The sequence below is a fragment of the Tauraco erythrolophus genome, chromosome 15 (assembly GCF_009769465.1).
Source record: "Tauraco erythrolophus isolate bTauEry1 chromosome 15, bTauEry1.pri, whole genome shotgun sequence".
NCBI lineage: Eukaryota > Metazoa > Chordata > Aves > Musophagiformes > Musophagidae > Tauraco > Tauraco erythrolophus.
This window is the reverse complement of record NC_141479.1, coordinates 12,178,697-12,196,545: the sequence shown is the minus strand read 5'-3', so window position 1 is coordinate 12,196,545 and position 17,849 is coordinate 12,178,697. Positions and strand designations below refer to the sequence as shown.

The window sequence follows — 17,849 nt, the reverse complement described above, 5'->3', positions numbered from 1 at the left end:
CAGGTCACTGCTCCGCGCGTGCTCGAGTCACCTCGACCACCGACCACCACTCCTACAAGACCAGGGTAAGCACCCACATTTCAGCAGGGCACCCTCAGACACCAGCATCCTGCAGGCACTGCCTGGCCCCATACAGGCATCGCTCAGCCCCGGACCCTTCAATCCTGATGGCACAAGTGAGTGACCACAGATATCCAAGTACAAAACTGACCTGCGAGAACCACTGAAGCCTGTAACCCCAAAACCCCTCTCAATTTGTAATGAGAAAATAGCATCAAGTAGCATGGTCTGATCTCAGCAGAGGAATGGAGGAGGTAACTCACAAGGTAACAGGTTTATCTATCTCCAGTTCCTATGACCTTCTGTTCCTTGCCTTCCAACTCTGATCTTTGAATGCCACAGGAGTTTTTTGAGCCAGATGCTCACTTTACAGTGCTTTTGAAGGATATTACACTCATTAACTATTAAGCACCTGAAGGAACTGCAGGATCTATTACCTAGATTTAATACTTCTTATTTTGCTGTTCAGGCTAGAATATCTATTTTTGCAATAGATCAGAGCTAGTCTATATAGTATCAACATGTATTTTTAAAAGTCAATAATCCAGAAAGAACATTATCATCTACCATGCAGAATCATTCTTAGGAAGTTCTGGAAGGATTTTTTTTCTTCTTTTTATATCATCACTAAAAAGCAAAATTAGATATGTAATGGATTTTGTAGTTAAAACAAAGCCATGGACAATTATGTTTTCAGTTCTCTGTTACTATTAAAGTCCACTGAAGCAACAGGCAATAAAATCCACTGAAGTGGAAATTACCTATTATTTTTGAAATACCGCAAAGCATTCATGGTAAGGGGAAGAGATCCTGCAGCTCTTTCTCTTCCACCTGTTGCTAACAGCCCGTCTTCATGCTTCAGACACTTGGCAGGTGACTTTGATAAATAATTTCATGGAAATATATGTGCATTTTTAGATTTTGATACATGACACTTTTTTTTCATTGCCTATACATAAGTAAGCAGGTAAGACAAGAATTTGGAAACACTAATTCCAGGTAGAGAAGCCAGCGTCCTTTCCTGCATTAACAAATTCTCTTGGTCAAGAGCCTCGTCCTGCATCTGTCCAGCTGAGCATCCCATCAGGTCTTGAGGGAGCAGAAGGATCAGTGGTCAAACAATTACAACAAGCAGACCAGTGGCTAAGGGAATTGAGGCTCCCATGAGCTTTTCTTTCCAGGCTTTTAATTCCCACCAGGTTTACAAGGGTATTAACCCTAAGCCCATCACCTCATTGTGGTACTGGGACTAGGCCCATCAGCACTGGCCACTCATCCTAAATTTATCAGCAGCGTGTTGGTTCCCCAGGGCCCTGCTTCTGCCACCCGTCTTATGGGGAGTCAACAGCTCCGGAGCAAAGCACTGCTTAGCCATGAGTAACAGTGGCGGAATCCAGCCCTCCGTCAGGCTAATGATTTTATTTTGCCTTATTAAAGTAGCGTTTGTAAATTTTAGTGTGTTATTTTAACAGCTATAAAAAGACTGCACTAAACAAACAGTTTCTAGTATGTTAATTGCTGCATTGTGAATCCTTTCATTGCATTCAGTGTATAACCACATTTACAGGCAGGATAAGCAGAGACATACAGGCAGAACGGCACTCCTTCGCTACACACATCAGCATCCCACTGCATTTATTTAAGCGTCAGTCACAAAATGCATTTGCTGTGCTTAACGAGAAAAAAATGTAACTTTCAAATACAGGTATGATTGGCATTTTCTCCATTAAAAGTTCCCTACGTGCCACTGATGTGGCTTGTTCATCCTTTGTAGCAGGGACAGTGACGAACAGACCTCCCTTATTTTTTGATGCTTAACCCTACCGTTTGCATTCATGGTCTGGAGTAACCATGACCGGCACGGAGGCCTTGAGCACGGCGGGTGTGCAGATGTGCTGCAGCACAACGCCAGCGGAGAGCCTGCAGTTACTGTACTTCAAGACAGGCCAGTTCTGCTACCCCTGTTCCTAACAAGCAGTAACTACCCGGGGAGAGTGAGAAGGGCAGAGTCTGGCTGACCTGCATAGTTTTAATAAAAGTAGCCAAGTAATATTACAATATTACACAGAACTTGTTAGCGGTAGGAGCTAAACATTATCCTTTCAGTGAAGTATGCCAAAGTCCAGGTAACTGCACAGAAGTTCATACGTGGTAGGAATACCTATCTATTTGGGAATTCCTCTCTTCATTTTAAATTGTGGACTTACATTTGAAGTGAAAGAAGCACATTTTAGCTGGATTTCCACTACTATAATATTTTCCAGTACAAAGCTCACGTTACTTTGCTCTCCTTGTGTTTTTGACTTCATTCTAACTAAACTTTTGTCTAAACAGTTGGTGAAGATTAGAAACATTAACACAAACTTACATTGCTATAAGTATCCTATTTTTATTACGTGATTGTTGCTGCTGCTGCTCAGATTTGAGTCCTGCGAAGCTTCTTGACCTTTCATGTTTTCTCAACAGAGAATTTACACTAAATTTTGGCCACGAAAATCAATGCAGGAACAAAAATGCTTTAATTTAAAACAAACTCCTAAACTAGCGTTCCCTAGTCTCCCAAAGGTCCCGATCCTGCAAGAACTGCATTTCAGTTCAAACTCTGTGGGATTTGTGGGCACTCAAGAGAATTAAGTTGTTAACACATGAGAAGATGCACGATTCAAATAAAACGTTCCTGCCTATACAAGCCTTTTCTTGCTATTCCTTTAACCATCCCTTCCCCCTAAATCACAGTGCTACGAGGGCCCCAATGAGAACAGGGTTGCACCAAACGCCAGCACTTTTTCCCCTCACCTACTTGCTGTAACTTCAAGTGAGAGCTAACTCAGTATTTTTACTAAGATTTTCAAATTTGACTAGATCTGGACCCGGACATTACTTCCATTAACACCACCCTTGTACAACCGGGCATGCTGGGAGGCTGGAAAACATGCAGATACTAGTTATATTTTAATATAAATGGGCTAAATCCTCACTCATTGATGCCAAGAGCGAAATTCCCACTGGGACTCAGTGAAGGCAGGGAATATTTCAAATGTAACTCATTTCAGGGTGCGAGTCTGGCCCTCCACATCCTTTGCATGTGTGGGTACTGTGAAACCAGTAAGTTCCAGTACACAGCAGGAGAAGGAGAGATGGATACTCAAGGGCTGGTCAACCTTTTATAAAGTCAACCTTTTGTTTTATGGTGACAGCCAACACGTTCACTTTGGTACCCACTGCTCGTGCAAACAGCTACAATATTTAATCTGCTCAAGCCACAGCACTTTACTTCCCATCCCAGACAAACGGAAGCTGAGCAACTTTTTCCTACAATTCTTTCATTTATTTCCAGATCCACAAGAAAAAGTTCCCAGGTACAGCCTGGGACTTGGCAGCACCGCACTGCCTGGGACGGGCAGGAACACAGGCAACCCTTGCTGCCCGCGCCTGCCTCCACTGCATTGACACTCTGCTGCTGAGAACAGGAACAACACCAGCCTCTCTGGGTACTGATGAACTGGCTTTCTGCTTAAAAGAAACTGCCCATGCCACCTGGGCAGTTGGCTGGTATGCTGATTCGCTAAATGGTAACGCTCTTCTGTTGCCGAGAATGCTAATATGGTAAAAAAAAGGGCTTTTTTTACATTCTTCCTCTATTTGCTTTTCCTGCAGCCCATCTTTCTGTCCTCCAGTGAGTAAACTACGCTAATTTTGCCCAGTCCCAGGATGTAACAGTGCTGCAATTACACTCCTGTACACCTCCAGCACAGCTCACACACCGCCTGCTCTGGCAAAAAGACACTGCAGGGAGTTACTGGCAGACTGTAACTGCTTGTGATTCTCTACAAGAATGATTTGTTAAAAAGCTATTTTGAAAGGAAAACAGCCACCAAAGCTCTTATATCCACACCAAGTAGGAAGGCTTGTGTAATAGTTTTTGCTGGTGAGCCTGAACTGTTGGCAGACGAAAGGCAAATCCGAAGAGGAATTTCCAGTAGTTTTTTTGTTACTGCAGCCAGACAAGAGCCGGGACAGAGAGGAAGTGACCCGCCAACACGTCCACTGGGAAACGCCCGGCTCTGTGGCCAAGTTTTCGAGAAACAGGAGAGCCCCTGTCTAGGGGCTACGGAGAGAGAACCCACACCCGGGAAGGAGACAGTAATACACCTGCTGCACAGCGGATGCTCGCCCCATGGAATTAAGCTTGGCAAAAACGTTAAAATAAGAAGAAAACCGTTTACTGTTGGACTCTTGATGAGGTACTGAAAGCTGAACCTGGCTTTTTGTGTGACTGTGAGAGATTCATTCTTAAATACAATACTATGGTCATGGGTTTGATTCTGGTCGCAGTGAAGTCAAGGCCAAAACATCCTTTGATTTAATTGAAAGCAGAAGCAGGGCCCCGCTTTAACCCTCGCATCTGCAAACAGAATATAAGTGGATGTGAACAGAAGAGGAAATATGTTTGGAACTGGTTACAAATCCATGTGTGATTTTTTTCCCCTCTGTAAGATTAAAAAGCAGTCATTGAATTTTTTTCCTCATTCAACAGCAGTGTTAAGTACCACTGGCCCACATTCAGCCCTCATTCCCTCCCAGACAACCCCAGCACAAGCAGAGGACTCAGTTTCTCTATTGTCATCTACTAGTTCCCATGGAGTTCCACTAGCGAAATTTGTCCATGAAATTGTGTGTAAGTTTTGCAATAGCAGAATTTAGGCAGCGGTCTCCTGGAAGGCACACATTCTCCAAATGCCAAAGCTGCAGCTTTTGGTGTTAAATCATACCGGTGCAACTTGGTGGCATAACACAGTGTGACATCAAAGAGGTTAAAAAGAGTCCCTGGTTTTCATTGTCCACTTTCTCAAGAGAGAGATTTGCTGCTGCAAAAGCTTCTACCAGATCTAAACGGATTACCTGCGGCACTGGTAGCATCTGCACTCCATTAGGAGAGAGGCGTAACGGGAGCCTGCCCTTTGGACTGGGATTCCTTCAGCGTTTCAGCTTTACGGTGCAAATCTGAGTTTCCAGTGCTTGCCAACTGATCCCTTCTGAGTCTGACCAAGAGTAACGGTGCAAATGCAGATAATAGCTTTCCAGCATCCACGTACAGGACTCCTTTCACGTTTTGCTTTATGTGGTCCTCAGCAGATAAAAAAGCAGCAATTTTAGCCTTTGAACGCACACCATACTGCAGCAGAGTGAAATCAACACAGTACAGGTGAACACCGGAGTACCTCTGCTCAGACTCTGTGTCCTGGTGCCCAGCTCTGATTGGCAGGCAGGCATCACACCGACGGCATCAACAAGGAACGCAGTCGTTCACACACGGGAAGCTAATAGCCATCCTGCCTGGCAGAGTTTCGAGTGACAGCAAATCAGGTACAAACAAAAAACAAACCGCTCTCAAATGTTTACCGGTGTCATTTCTTTTTTAAGCATTGAAAGAATGAAGTACATGCTAATCACAGCAGATGAGGTGAAGGAACAGACAGTTTGCTAGACATACAATGGACATACGAGTTTGTAACACTGGAGTTTAATCCCAGCTCTGCAGCTTCTCCCAGCTCTCAAATGAGTCAGGAGAGCCAACAACCTGGTGTAACTCTGTATCAGTGGAGTTATACCAGGGATGAGAGTGACTGACAATACTTACCTGTTTCAGTCACCACATTATGCATTTAATGTCAGTACAGCACAAGGGAACAAGCTGATGTGCTGCAAGGACTAGCTATACTCGTCAGTTTATTACATTTCATGTAACAGAGGAACTTGGCAAAGTCAACGTGGCCAGCGGCAGCATGGGGCACGACCTGTGTCACCTACAGCCTGGCAGCCTCCACACCATCTCGTGACGCTGTGCTCGAGAGATCTTGCCTCCCTTATGCTTTCACATATGAATCCTCTGTTTGCATGCCTGCATATTTCTTCTATTTAAATAAGCACTTTGTTCTTAAAGATTTTATTAACCCATGAATAGATTAATTCTGATTTCAGTTATACAGGTACAAATTCAGAGTAATTCCTTCAAAACCAGCAGAGTCATGTCTTTGGGAAGGCTGTCTGACCAGGAAAAGTATGTGCACACACCCATAAATGCACAATGTTTTGTCTTCATTTGCCTGTTGGTTTTACACCTTCAGATGTTTTTGAGACCGAGTACTGCAGATACTCAGCAGAAGCATCTTATACAATATTCACATTCTCGTAACTCCTCTCCACACATCACGGCAGTATACATCCCTGGCGTAACTCCACAGAGGTCAACAGGGTTGCATGAGGGATTACTTTGGCCAGGTTTATTATCAGGGCAGTTTTCTAAAAGAACAGGGCTTGTTCTGTTTCCATTTAAGCTTACGGTAAAACTGTCATTGACTTCACTGGAAGAGAGATTTGGCCCAACGTACCAATATCCAAACCACCCCCATTTATTTCAGTGAAAGTAGGCAAGGAACTAACAAATCTGATGTATTTTTAAATCTTAGACTTCATAAATGATCACGAGCATGTAGGTCACTATATATACACAGAACGACACCTACGACAACCACCAGTGGGATCATTAAAATAATTGTTAGGCCTAGAGACAAATTCATTTCATAACATGTTCCTTACGAAACAGATACCCTCTTGCTTCATAATCTAGGGAGTCTGTTTTATAAACTTCCTAAGTAGTTCACGAAATATCCCCCTAAGCAGACCAGGTCTACTTGACATCGCAGGGTCTTTATAAATCAAAAGACAAACACCATTGACATGTACTCAAAGACCAAATATGAAATGGTAACGTCTCGTCTGCTCCACTGGTACGGTGGTTAGCTGTGACCTCAGGATACAATTTCCAGCCCAAAGCTACCAAATCCACATCTTTATGTAAATCTCTCCATGCCATGAGGGAGCTGGATGCACAGCACATGAAGCAATCAATAAAGGAGATTCCCCTTTGCTTTAACTGTGAAGTGGCTACAACTGTGAACCTGAGCCCAGGTGCAGTACTTTACACCATGATCATCAGCAAGAAAACAGCCTCCACTACCAGCACATAAAAGGAGGAGATAGGTCACTTCTACAGTGTTCTATGGAGTGTTTTCTCAAAATATGTTGCTAATGCTTTCTGTGTTGCTGCCCTGAAAATGACTGCTGAAGAATACTTAAATTGTGCTGCTGGCACCAACGTTCCCTGTCAGGTGAGTGGTAAGCAAAAACAGCAAGGAAAGAAATGAGAGAGTACTTGACCAGCTAACCTCAGAAACTGCTAAAGAGCGCTAGTAAAAAAAAGTTCAATTTTTGGTTTCCTTATCTGCTGGGTTATCTTTGTGAGTTTTAATAAACCAGGCTAGCTTTCAATCTGTTGTAAGCAGGAAGGGTGGGAATTACTAATGTGTAAGTGTAACCCAGCTACAGTCATGTTATCATTGCAGAAGAAGAAAGCAAGAGCAGAAAAGGAGACAAGGCCAGCTGAGTTTTGCACTGAAGGTACGGGAAATACTGTTCAATGTTCATCTTCTGGACTCCTCTCAGAGGCTGTAAGTGACAACCCTCCTGGATCACAGCCAAGCTGCACAGAGATGCCTGTTTTTCCTTTTGACTAAATGAGCCAAATAAGCTAGTATCTGGATAGGAGTATGCAGTCCTCTCAGATTCAGATTTTTTGAGCAGCCTGTGCCAGGTGTAGCAACACGGCCATAATTTCTGTAGGTCAGATGAGCGTGATTTGCTGTTTCCCCTCTCTGTAAGTTGATTGGTCTGCTCCTTCCTAGATGCTGTATTGCTCATTTATGCCTCAAACTCCATACAAACCAGGCTGCAAATGTATACAGAGAAATAGTAATTTCTGAAAAAGTGTTCATCAGGGACTAGCTAGGCAGTATTTTCTTGTATGTTTCACCAAATATTCCAAGTAAACACACAAATAACTCACTCATTGACAGGGCCCAATATCAGCACCCAATCACAGTTAAGATTTGTACTCCCAAAGGGTGAACTCAGCTCTCCTCTCTAGAGCCTGCGGGCAGTCCCTGGGCAGTGGTAGTGCTGGGCAAGGCAGAGGTTCTGGACTCCAGTAAGGAGTAAACACCTTTATCACAGCAGACAGCTCTGCTCTGCTGTGCCTCCCTACATGCTAGTTAGTAGGAGATCCTGGAGAGGCAGATGCAGACAGATCTGAAGAATCAGTTTCTACATAAATTCCTTCCCTCTTGTCTCTCCAAGCCACCAGAGTGAAGGGTTAGGGTTACAGGGACTGTTTGTCTTTATCACCAAAGTTACTACTCCAGCTGCACAATGATGGCCCTGGGTAATGCGGGGAAATCTGCTATTGGTGTACTGCCATGGGCTCTGCCAGACCCTGAATCCAGGGTTTTTTCTCCTTAGTGAAAGCTAGAGACAGGGTATTTAACTAATCATCCTTCCCAACTGTAACTACGTCCTCACTACAGATTATTTTCCATAGAGGCCAAGCTGTGTGCCCCTCCTCTGGCTCAGGTCCTGCCCTGGTGCTCAGAGACCCGGGACTGGTGCAACTCCTGCCGCAGCTGCTCGGCCAGTCTGTCCACCAGAGGAAATAGCTCCTCACATTGTCCTGCTGTGCTCTACCCCGCACGCTGCCAGGGAGCTGTGCTGGATGCATCTGAGCAGCAGCCCACTTCTGCCCATAGGAACTAATGCTCCGCACCTTTGCTAGAGCTTATTGAAGCGCTGCGTGGCCTTGTGTGACCTCAGCCCCGCAGCACCCACACAAACAGCAGTACTTGGCTTCGCAGATAGGGAAAGACTGGTTTGGTTTACTCTGTCTGATTCAGTGGCCTGGGAACAAGAGTTCTTTCACTCGTTCCAACTCCGACTCCAGTAAGTGCAACACCCACAGGCTTGTACCCAGGCTGGGGGGAGACAGAGGATGGGAAGGGGAAAGGACCTTTTTAACGGATTTTTTTCCTACTGTGTTCTGCTGGTCAAAACTCCCTTGGAAACCAAGAAGAGATTTGCCTAGTTAACAACCAAGTAAGAAAAATTCACCAGATTTATCTCTAAATTGCAGGTGCATGAAATGAAACCGAACATGATCTTAATCTCTGTGAAAATTCAGGAAAGGCACCGCATATAACCAAAACCTCTGGTATTCCGCTCTTTCCCTTGTTCCCATCCGCAGCACATGCTGACCGCCCCGCACAAGGGCAGCGCCACGGGGACCCGAGGCAGACCCAGCCCTCCCTGCGGAGCCGCCGCGCTGCCGTGCGGGGTCCTTACGTGTGCGCAAGGCTTGTGCACCTCACCCGTCACCCGCCTCTCTGAGCATTTGTAACGTGCAGGAAAAACACTTGCTCCTGCCTCTTCAGGTGTTTTGCTTTAAAGTCTGTGTACAGTTTAAGTTCCCAATACCTATTAAAATTAATGAGCTTTGCGCTGCAGCTCACATGCAGGCACATTTTGCTTTGCCTGAATGTGCGCTGCTGGCTCCGACTCAGAAACTCTTTGCCTTTTGGGTAATATAAACCAGTTCACAGCCCCGGAGTGTCAGAGCCTGGTGTCATCCCACAGACAGGGTGCTCCACTACTGACTTTGGTGTGAAGAGCGGTACCTTACAAAGGGTGAAATGTGCCGTGGCAGCACACTTGCCTACATCCTCCACTGTGCCTAGAGTCATTACCAGGGATGAGGGAGGGATTGAAGGGTGGGTGAGCAGCATGGAATGGCAGTGGCATGGAGAGGTTTGGGAGACACCTAAGTCAGGACGGATGCTACTGATGCAGGACTGCTGCGGCATGGGACTGGAAGGAGGCTGTGCTGGCCCGCTTCTGCTCCAGACCAAGATCCTGCACTCGAATGTGCTGTGCTTTTGCAGCCACCAACAATCTCTGGTTATGAACAGATCTGGTCTTCACTCCATGTAACCTGTCTGGAGTATCAGCCTTAAGGACTGATTTACACCCTAACTGCCAGCATGGGGTAAGTGACAAAATTTGCTAACTGAACGTTGTTTTCATGCAATAACATCATGTGTATTATTATGACTCCACATGATAGGACATCAGCACATAAACTATTCTAAGAGTGATGCTGGATTGATCCTGCATATGCCAGAAATGTGAGATGTTCTCAGGTATGCCAAGTCTGGAGAATAACATATCCTAAACATATCTGAATTAAGAATTTCCCTTCTCCTTCCCAAGAATTGCAGAGCAGGACCCAGTGCGGAGCCTTCAGTGTAAAGGATGACATGGAAATCCTGTCTTGTAGACCTCAGCAGCAGGTGTGTTTGAGCTTATGAAATCACTGTATCTGACTATATGGTGTCAGCAATCATATTCTGTCAGGCACAACAGAGGGGTCCTAAAACTTGGAGAAAAGCATTCCCCTGAACTCGGTCCAGCCTGGTGTGACTGCAGAAAAGCGGGGAAAAGCAGATCTCAGGTGTCAAGTGCTGAGCTCCAGCAACGAGAAAGATGGAGGTGCTGGAGGAAAAGATATGGGAATTAAAAACCACATATACTTGCAGTGTAGCTAGAAACAGAGGTCATGCTTGGTGTAAGAGCTTCTGTGAGGATGGGCCCATACAAGAATGACAGTGTGTTTTGTCAAGAAACAGTGGAAAAGGCACGTGCTTTAGGGGACTCCTTTGTAAATGACTAAAAAAAGTCCATGGGCTCAGAGAAAAGTAAGGCAGGGACATGCCTGGAAAACTCTAGTATGTCTTCTAACAGCTCAGGTCACGTCACTAGTTTCTGAAACAGTTAGTGAAGCCTGTGCTGGCTTTCTTTGGAGGACAGAGCCTCCTGAGAAGGGGGTGGTAAAGTCCAGGTGCCAAGAGCTGAGATCAGGGTGTGCACTGTTCGCACTGGCTCAGCACGCTTTGGGCCGTGGGGCCAAAAAGTTCTGTTTTCCTGAAGAGGTAAGAAAACCATCAGAAATATCAAAGAACGGTGGGTGCTTTAGGTTACTCAGAGGAAAGGCTGGGAGCAAAGAGGTCCAGTCTGACAGGTCCTAAACACGGTGCGCTGCAAACTGTCCAGGGGAAGCTCTTGGGAGTCTGTGCACCCCCACCATTCCCACTGGGATGTCACCACTTCAATTAAAATTATTCCTGCTCGCTTTTGTCGCATGACTAACGCCACAGAAAGCATAACCTTTTATGAATGTGTTTTGAACAAAAGAACATAGTTATCTTTAATAGAGGGTTATACAACAAATACTAATTAGCCAAGAATGTAAGGTAAATATATTTACCTTCTATAGCAGAACAACTCACAAAGAGCTCACAGCACTTCTCTGAGATAAAAACACTATTCAGGGCTGTGAAAAGGACAAGCTTCCAATGAAAAATCCTGTTCTGCTTTCCAACGGAAATTCAACTTGGTATCAAAATTTCCAGTGAAATCGTGAATCTGGAGCTTGCTGTGGTATACAGGGATTTGGAACTTCTTTTTCCACTTGAAATCGGTGAGATGTCTGCCGCAGAACTCAGTGGGAGTGAGACTGGATGACCTGGTACTTTGGGTACTCCTGATGGCCTGTTAGGAGCCTGGACTTCTGATGTGGGTTTGGTTTTTAAGTGTAAGAGTTGTCTTGCTCTCTTGGATAAATACAATTTGCAACTCACTCTGTAGATGTGCTAGAGCTTTTTCAGCTTCTACAATCTGTCATATAAATCCATATTCAAGTGTCAATGTGTGAAGGGGCTGCTGTAGAAGTCCTCTGGGGGAAAACATGAATGGAATTTCTAGAGGAAATGCTCTCAAATATGAATAACTTGTCTAGTTAGCCAGTTACTTTAGAAATGAGATGCTGCTGGCAAGAGTCACTAGACTGAATTCAACGGTTGTTTTTTTCTTTCTACCTGTAACTGACAACTACCAGAGTTGGGAGTTTTGGTGGGAGAACTTGTGGAAAATAAACTTCTGAATGTGAGGCTCAGATCCAGATATGACAACGTCAGCCTCCTTGTACTTCCAAAGTTTTGTTAACTTTAATGGTAATTTCGGGTATGCATGGAAAGCAGGCTCGAGGAGCTACAGGAAAAGAGATCAGTAATATTATTTCTGAGATAATTTCCATGACCATCATCATGTTGATCACAATTTCTTTTATATGTTTCTCATTTTTCTTGCCTTTCACCCTCTGAAAGGCCAGCTTGCTTGCTTGTATGGTATTTCCTTCAAAAAGCCAACTGGGAAGGTGTGTTAAGAGTACTGCGTTAAGGTGAGCGTAAGTGATTCAGAAACCATCTTTGACAGTGGCTGTTTAACCCTCTTCTCCTTTGGCAGACCAGTCGTGCACTGCTCAACTTTCTCCATTTTAGATGAGAGAATTTATGCAGCCCATAAAAATTTACTGGAAAGAGGGCGTCTACCTCCATAATGCCTAATCTGGCACCCTTTACTTATGCAAATTTAATCAATGGACAAATGCTCTTCTCACAGCAGCCCTGCTAATACAAGCAACATCAAAGACTTTGTCAAAGCTGCACCAAAACAACTCCAGGATCGGTGGTATGAAAGATTTGGCCTCCAACTTCACATCACCAGCCGTTCACTCACGTGAGTAAGACTTCCAGAATCAGATCCTTTCTCTCCCTGAACTAGAGCCAACCGCTTAACTTGGGAAGAGCTAAGCAGAGCCAGCCGAGTGGGCTGAGCACAGTCAATCCTAACAAATTACAATAAGAAATGTATCACGCTGCCTGCTGTCAGGTGTAATTTATATCATACCAGAGGGGTGACTGGAGAGCAGGTATAGGCAGGAACTGGTCATATCTATACTTGCTCCTGCTGGGCCTGATCTGGCAAGCTGCTGAGAGCTCTTCCCTTCCATTGAAGTCAATGTGAACTGAGTTTGTTCAGGATCTAACAAGATTAGGCCTCCTCAAAATACTATGGAAGGAGAAACCTGATTTGACGATTTTTTCTTTTTTTTTTCCCCTGTGTTTCCTATTAGCATGTGATGTCTCTGTGTATGAATACCCTGATTGTATTTATACACATGCTCACAATCTGTATGTGTCTTTAAACATACACGTACAGTACACACTACAAGCTAGAAGCCTACTTCAGATTTTGGAGTACAGAGAAACAAACAGAGGTGATAACACAAATAAAGAGGAAGTTTATTCTCACAGCTTTCAATTTCAGTAAGCACAAAAATTTTATGTGACTGGAACTAAGATTTAGCAAAGCATTTCAGCATATGCTTACATCTTCTGCTGAAATACATTGTATAAATTTGTTTGATTTATAAGATTTGAAGCTTTCAAGCTCATGCTCAAACCAAGAGTTTAATATGCTGTCCAAAATAATCCAGAAAGCTCTGTATGCAGAAGAGTATGGCCATACCTCTACCTGTGGCCATGCTCATTATCTCTGAGCATAAGCTAACAGTGCTCTGGCATTATTTCCAGATGTCTTGCTCAGAAAACCTATCTCCTTCCTCCCGCACCTGTAAGAGACTCGGGATTCCTCTCCCAGCCAGACCACTGCAAAGACAGTCTGTGCCTTTATGGAAGATAACACACCAGGACAGCAAAGCACCATCAGGAGCTTCAATCACCCCCACTGAAATAACTGCAAGTACTTTGCCTTAACTTGGAATGAGAGCAAGCCAGACTCAATGGGGGGTAACCAACCAAGTCCACTATGCAGAACTGCAGAAAACCAAATTTAAAAATAAATAAATAATAAAAAAATTAGTGTACCCTCCATCCAGCTTCATAATATATGTAGCAGTATGTCCTTCTTGGGTGAAGGGTTATTTTTTGCTGTAAAAATATACACTGTTACTATTTAATCTTTTGAGATTTACAGGTCTCATCCTGTAAGCTGTTACTCCAGTGAGAACTGAAGTTTCAGCAGCTGAAAAAGCATTCAAGCCTTCTGAGATAACACAGCAATACAAACAGAAGACAATACACAGCAAAACATCAGGGAGCACGTGAGCTCTGGTCAGTCACGGTTCTGTACTTGTAGTTTAAACAAAATACAAAGCCTGAAGAAATGCGCTTTTGCTATTTAGCAAGCAGCGGGGGAAAATAGTTTAGATCAGTATTCTGTTATCTTTAAATAAAATCTCTGAAATTTACCTGTATTCTCACACAGGTTCCATAACTGAAGGTTTTGTTAACTAAGTCTGATACAGGGCATGCTTTAAAAATTGTGTCAGCAGTGATGTTTTAAAATGTGGAAACAGATGTGGTACTCCATTACAAAGGCTGAATCTTCTCTGTATTTTTTTTATACTTGGAAGTGTTTGTCTGCTTCTCTGTTGCAAACCTCTCCCCACTGAAGAGATTTCTTCTCTAAGATTAAAGTACCACCACATAGACATCATTAAACAGACACTGTCCAAAAAAATTGTATCCTTTTGGCCTAGCCATAAAACATAGGTATTTTAATAATTGCTTCTTTTCCACAGAAAATTTCAGCAGCTCCCTCTCCTTGGAATGAAATCACAGCCATATGCTTTATGACATCAGAGGCGTTTCAAGGTGTCTCCATAAATGTCATTTATTGCTTGGGAACCTGCCAAAATCTCTGCAAAAATTCCCTAGTTCTTTTAAAGGAAAAATCTTCAAATTAAACTAAAGCTTTACACTGGCTGTCATACCAAAAAAATAAATCTATCCCTTATGGAAATACTGGCCATGTAGGTAGCAAAACCTCTGACAATGAAACCTGCTGACCTGGGCTCTGGTTTGCTTTTGAGTCAATAGTGCCTCCTTCAACCAGTTTGCTGGGCACCCCGACACTGCACATCCCCACCTTCTCTTGGTTACATATGAGGCACTTACCCTTCTGAAAAATAAGCTGTCTGAATGACAAAAAGCTGAACTGGTTTAGTGATCATAACTTCAAACCAAAATCATGTATATTTTAAAATAGTGCTCCTGTGAATATGCTTTAACCCTTAAAACAGTGGTTCCTTCCACGCTACTGTCACAGGCCTGATGATGCCCACGATCCTCCATCCTTCCCGGTGCCGAGTACCCCATGGGACTGGGAACCGGGCAAATCATAAAAAGACTCTGTCATGTACAGAAATGTTCTCTCATGCCACATCTATTCATAATGTGATGTATCAGTAGTTGGCTCTGTGATAATACTAGCCAGATCTATACAAACCTTGCCAGATGCATCGCCAGCCTGCCCAGCACAAATCAGCCACCTTTAAGCAAGCAAAGCTCCAATCTAACCTGCAGCTGCGAGGTGACAGAGCAGGTCAGCCGGCCACTGCCCAAAGGAAATGACCACTGCCACTGAGGCACGCAGCTACCACCGAGTTCAGGCTCAGGCTGGCCAATAAAAGCACCCATTACTAGCAGCGTAACAGAGCTGTGCTGTTTTCTTGAAGCAAAAAAAGGATTTTTTTTTCCCTTAAACGCGAAGGAAAGTTGCTCGGTACTGTTGGAAATAATCTAGGGCAGCACACCAACAGGTGCTTCAAACGTATCGGCAGAGCGCAGAAGATGTTGAAAGAGAAAATGAATAGGCTCTCTAAATAATACATAAATTTTACAGGCTTTTTTTTTCTGTAGAACCCCAGCAAAGTTACTGTATAAATCAGAAGCTGAATTATTCATAACTGGCGAATATATAATAAATCATTTGCACTGAAATATTTCTCACAGGTACATGCGTCTTTCGATGCAATGAACAAGAACGGGCTGTGTGCCTGAAGACGCCGAGGTCTTACCTGGAGTCTGGGTACTTTGTCAAGGTAGCCAGGCTGCTGGTGTACATGTGTCCTCCTACATCGATGTGCACGGGAGCGTTCGACTTGGTGAGCTGAGCTGGGAGAGGAATTCCTTGAGCAGCCAAAGGAGAAACTGGGGACCGTGTTAGAGACAGACGGGACATGCTTCTTCCCTCCTGCAAAGGGAAGGCAAAAAAAGAACAGTTTCTCTTAAATGTAGCAGTGTGTTACCTTTCTTTCCAGTGTGATCACAGATCTAATCAGATCATTTTTGCATCTGCCTGATCACATATTCAGCTAACAAATTATTGCCACCACTGTAATTAAGTGTATTTGCATCATTTTCTTCAAAGTACCAGAGGGTAAGAGAAAGATGCTTATTAGCAATAAGAAATCAAGAAAAAAAATTTTTCAAGGTGTCAGCCTCAAGGGGCATAAAACAAACTGCAAAATTCTAATTAAAGGTCGCGGGCTTATGTGTTAGATGTGAAATATCCCCTGACAAACGAATAACCAATTTGTGAATTGGGATTCAGGGGTTTTTGCAAGTTTGTCTCGGTAACGAGACATCTCTAAATTAGTGACTTCCTCAGTACCGAAGGCATTTAGTTTATACATGTAGTAAATTTCACATCAAACTAAGATCAATTTTCTGGTTTATTTTCAATAATTGTGAAATAAATGGATAATTTTCAGTTAAGCCTTAATATCAGACATAAAGAACTAATAAGCCTTCAAACTGAAGGCAGTTAATACCTGGAAGCAGTGAAAACAGGAAGGTATATAAACTAACCTGTGTTTTCATGACAAGACGCATTAGAAATTACTGTACAATCTGGCATGTGAAATTACAAATTCAACAATCCACCTAATGTTTACTGCCCTAAAAGTACTTGAAAATCAGTGAAATTTCTGAATTGAGTCCAAAAATCTTCAGCTGACACACAAAGCATAAAATACTGAAATGTCTTAAAAATGAACAGGACAACCATAGCAAAAGAAAATTCCTCAATTCTCTTCTGTAAGAAAAGCACAGCTTATTCTGCATGAAACGTGTCTCAAAGCTGATTTCAGTTAAATTGGTATAGACAGCATACATGTCAAATGGAAAAAAACCTTTTACAAAAGTTTAAGAAAATGTCCATCCATTCTCCCCCTTACGGGTAAAGCAACACATGCAAAACATTATAGTTGACGACATTTCTGAATATAATCTAATTTTCTTGGTATTTTGTTCTGCAAGCATGCTACCAAGCATCCAGGCTCTTCCTTACATCTGACAAGCGCTTCACATGCAGCATTGCAAAGTGAATTCCCATTCCTCCTACATTACTTTGACAATGTTTCTTAGAAATCTCAAGCTGGTCTTGCCTTTCTCTTAGCAGTAAGTATTTGGCACAAGATGCCTGGCTACGCCACTCGATGAACATACAATTAGCAACATCCTTTGTAGAAAAAAATTCTGAGCTATATAGAAAGGGACTGAAAAATCTTAATACATCTGGACAGCTTCACAAAGTCATCACAACATCTCCATTTACTGTATTTCATCTCACTTAGCTCCTAAGAATTTCCCGCATCTACAGCACAGAAATACATCACCCCATTATGAATCCACATCCTTTCCTCTTCGGAGGCTGGATGGACATCTGCACTGAACACGACGCAAATACCAACTCTGTCCTAGGACTTCTGTGTCAGCCGATGCGAAATTGGGCATTAACATTTTTGCTACAGCACCACCTTCAAGGAAAGTGATCGAATCCTTTCATGACTGAAGACGTAGCTTCCTTGTTTCCCACAAGAGCCTGTTGTGGGCAATCTTCAGTAAATATGTCATACAGCATAAATAAAAGAACTAACTTTTAAAAACAACTTAGTATGTTAAGTACCTACAGTATTTTAGCGATGTGTTTACTAATCTGTGGGTGCCTCATCTGTCTGACAACACAGACAAAGGGGTTTTTTTTCCTTACCAAAGAGCACTGTAAACTCATGTTCACTCTCTACTCCTTCACTTAAATGAAAGGGTCAGAAGATCCAGGCTGAATGTCAACCCTGTCTTTGTTCAGACCCCAACTATTATCACTAATGATACAGGTACAGACATCGCATGGTGCAGAGC

At 43.3% G+C, this 17,849-nt stretch overlaps 1 protein-coding gene across 2 annotated transcripts in view; it reads right to left on the bottom strand.

Moving 5' to 3' along the window:
- KCTD15 (potassium channel tetramerization domain containing 15) overlaps nucleotides 1-17,344 on the bottom strand; it is a 38,376-nt gene extending 21,032 nt beyond the window's left edge. Inside the window, exons 1-2 of one of the 2 annotated variants that reach the window (XM_009981653.2) lie at nucleotides 17,327-17,344; nucleotides 15,725-15,900 (exon numbers count right to left, since the gene is read on the bottom strand). In XM_009981653.2, coding sequence (XP_009979955.1) covers nucleotides 15,725-15,900; nucleotides 17,327-17,344 — 194 coding nt within the window. Of the gene's footprint in view, nucleotides 1-15,724; nucleotides 15,901-17,326 lie in introns of those variants that run through there. The other variant, XM_086621283.1, reaches the window with a different exon arrangement.
- Between the last annotated feature and the right edge of the window lie 505 nt (nucleotides 17,345-17,849).